At 42.6% G+C, this 2,554-nt stretch overlaps 1 protein-coding gene across 1 annotated transcript in view; it reads left to right on the forward strand.

The window, feature by feature from the left end:
• Positions 1-649: 649 nt before the first annotated feature.
• LOC101347250 (guanylate cyclase soluble subunit beta-2-like) overlaps positions 650-2,554 on the forward strand; it is a 38,146-nt gene continuing 36,241 nt past the window's right edge. The window contains exon 1 of the mRNA XM_012555604.1: positions 650-751. Coding sequence (XP_012411058.1) covers positions 650-751 — 102 coding nt within the window. The remainder of the gene's footprint in view (positions 752-2,554) is intronic.

A 2,554-nucleotide genomic window follows, 5' to 3' on the forward strand; every position in this document is an offset into this window, starting at 1 on the left:
ACTCTGTGTCTAGCACAGAAAATGTGCAAGATGAGGTCACTGATTTAACACATGGTTGAGAAGAAGAGAAAAATGCAATACTTAGGAAGCGAGAACTCAGTGCGATGTGGGGTGTTCGGAGACATCGTTACAGAGGATGCGATGAGGGAACTGAAGCTTGAAGGGAGAGCAGGATCTGGAAGGGTTAAGGAAGGAAGCGGAAAGTCATTGCAGGCATTAGGTATTATCTTTGGGGTAAATCAGAAAAATACAATGTTGTCAGAGTTGTTTTTCAGTTACAGCATTATTTACTTCTCCGAGGCAGCCTTTTATTCTGCTTAAAGGCTGTTGTATTTAAAGATGTCCGAAGGTGCCTGAAGAGTGAGTCCCTGGTGGTGCAAACTGTTAACATGCCCAGCTGCTAACCGAAAGGTTGGTGGTTTGAATCCACCCAGAGATGCCTTGGAAGAAAGGCCTGGTGACCTATTTTCAAAATATTAGCCATTGAAAGCTCTATGGAGTACAGTTCTACTCTGACACAGATGGGGTCACCACAAGTCAGAACTGACTCAACCACAACTGGTTAACTGGTTATGCTTTGGATTCCACAGGTGTCTCCATGGACGCCATTCTGAAACTCTTTGGAGAATACTTCTTTAAATTCTGTAAGATGTCTGGCTATGACTGGATGCTGCGGACACTGGGAGGGAATCTTGTGGAGTTTATTGAAAACCTGGATGCCCTCCACAGTTATCTTGCGCTGTCTTATCAGGTAAGGGCATCTGGGGCTGATCTTCAGGGCATATTTGCAAGAAGCAAATACGGTAGAATTCTCACCTTCCACGCAGGAGATCCAAGTTCAATTCTCAGCCAATGCTCATCATACATAGCTACCACCCATCTGTCAGTGGAGGCTTGCATGTTGCTGTGATGCTGAACAGGTTTCAGCAGAGCTTGCAGACTAAGATGGACTAGGAAGAAAGGCCTGGTGATCTGCTTCTGAATATCAGCCAGTGAAAACCCTGTGGATCACAATGGTCTGGTCCTGTTGTGCTTGGGGTCACCATTAGCTGGAGGCCAACGTGACTAACAACAATAATGAATGCCTGCAGAAGTCCTGGGCATCACCCGTTCTCCCCAGCAGAGTGGCAGCTGCAGAGGACGTGGCTCCAATCTGCTGCCAAATCCTTGGCACGTGGTGCCAGTGGGCCAGGTATTTCTTTTAGGAAAGGAATGGAAAATAAATGCTTGGTGGTCACTTTCATAAACTTGACAACAAAAATCAAAGAAGGGCAAGTTGGAGAGGCCTGGTTTTGTGATGGGCGAGGGCCTGTTCTGATAGGGGCTGGCTTGGGCATGGAACTAAATCTCAGGATTGATCACAATGGAAACAATGGCTGGAATACAGTCACATTTCTGTGGATTTGGAAACTCTCTCTTAAGGTTTCCTGGTCTGGATGGAGCTGATAAATAGGTTACGCAGCCAGATGTATGTTATTCATGTAACAGAAGGAAAGGCTTGACAGGGCCAAGAGCTGGAACCAGAACCCAGCCAACTCTGATTAACCCACAGGGTGACTGACTGAGGTGTTAAGAAACTAATTTCCCCACTGGGACATGTCCTTCTGGAGTTCACTCCTTGTTTTTGTTGTTTGTAGAGATCATCAGAAATTCACGTGCTTAGGCTTCTTTTCCTTTTTAAGGAAAGAAAATGTTTTATTGAAAAGGCAGAGCAGAATTTACATAGATCACAAAAATAGTTTATTTTTAGGGTACTTTGTCATTTACCAAGCTCTTTTTTTTATATCATTTCTATATTTAATGCTCGCAACCACTCTTCCAGGGTGGTCATGAGGATAAAATGAGATTATGCATGTTAAAGGGTCTCATCAACTGTTACCCGCCCTGCACATGAAAAGTATTATTTTCTCCATTTTTCAGATAAGGGACCGAGGCTTGGCAACCTTAATTGACTTCAAGTAGAATGAATAGTTGGATGTGTCCTGTAGTTATCAAATGAACTATTCAAGGACAGAGTGAGTGGAAAGAGCCCTGGTTATGAGTCAGATGAGCCTACAACTCTGTCTGATCAGCTCAGAACGTATTAGCTGTGTGCTGTTGGGCAAGTTAGTTGCCCCCTCTGAACCTCAATTTAAATTTACGTATTTAATAAATATTTATGCAGTGCCTAGTAAGTGCCAAACACTTTTTAAGCATCAGAGATGCACAGAGACAAAAAGAATAAATAGAAAAACAAAACCTACCTCATAGTGATGTGTGGATCACAACAGATAACGCATGAAAGTCTCTAGCATGGTAATTGGCCCAGAAGAGGTATTTCAGAAACAACACCTCCCTCCCTTACCTTCCCTTGTTTTCTGTTCAGTATGGCCAGTTTTAAAATTAGGATCATTTACATGGCAACTTCCTTACAAATTTCTTAGCCAAAGCACTACAATTAGGATATAGTTAGGTCTCTTCAACAATCTTTCATATTTTTTTTTTTTTTTATATTTTATTGTACTTCAGGTGAAGGCTTACAGAACAAATAGTTTCTCATGAAACAGTAGTACAC

This window comes from Trichechus manatus, unplaced genomic scaffold, assembly GCF_000243295.1.
Source record: "Trichechus manatus latirostris isolate Lorelei unplaced genomic scaffold, TriManLat1.0 scaffold00044, whole genome shotgun sequence".
In the NCBI taxonomy this organism is placed as follows: Eukaryota; Metazoa; Chordata; class Mammalia; order Sirenia; family Trichechidae; genus Trichechus; species Trichechus manatus.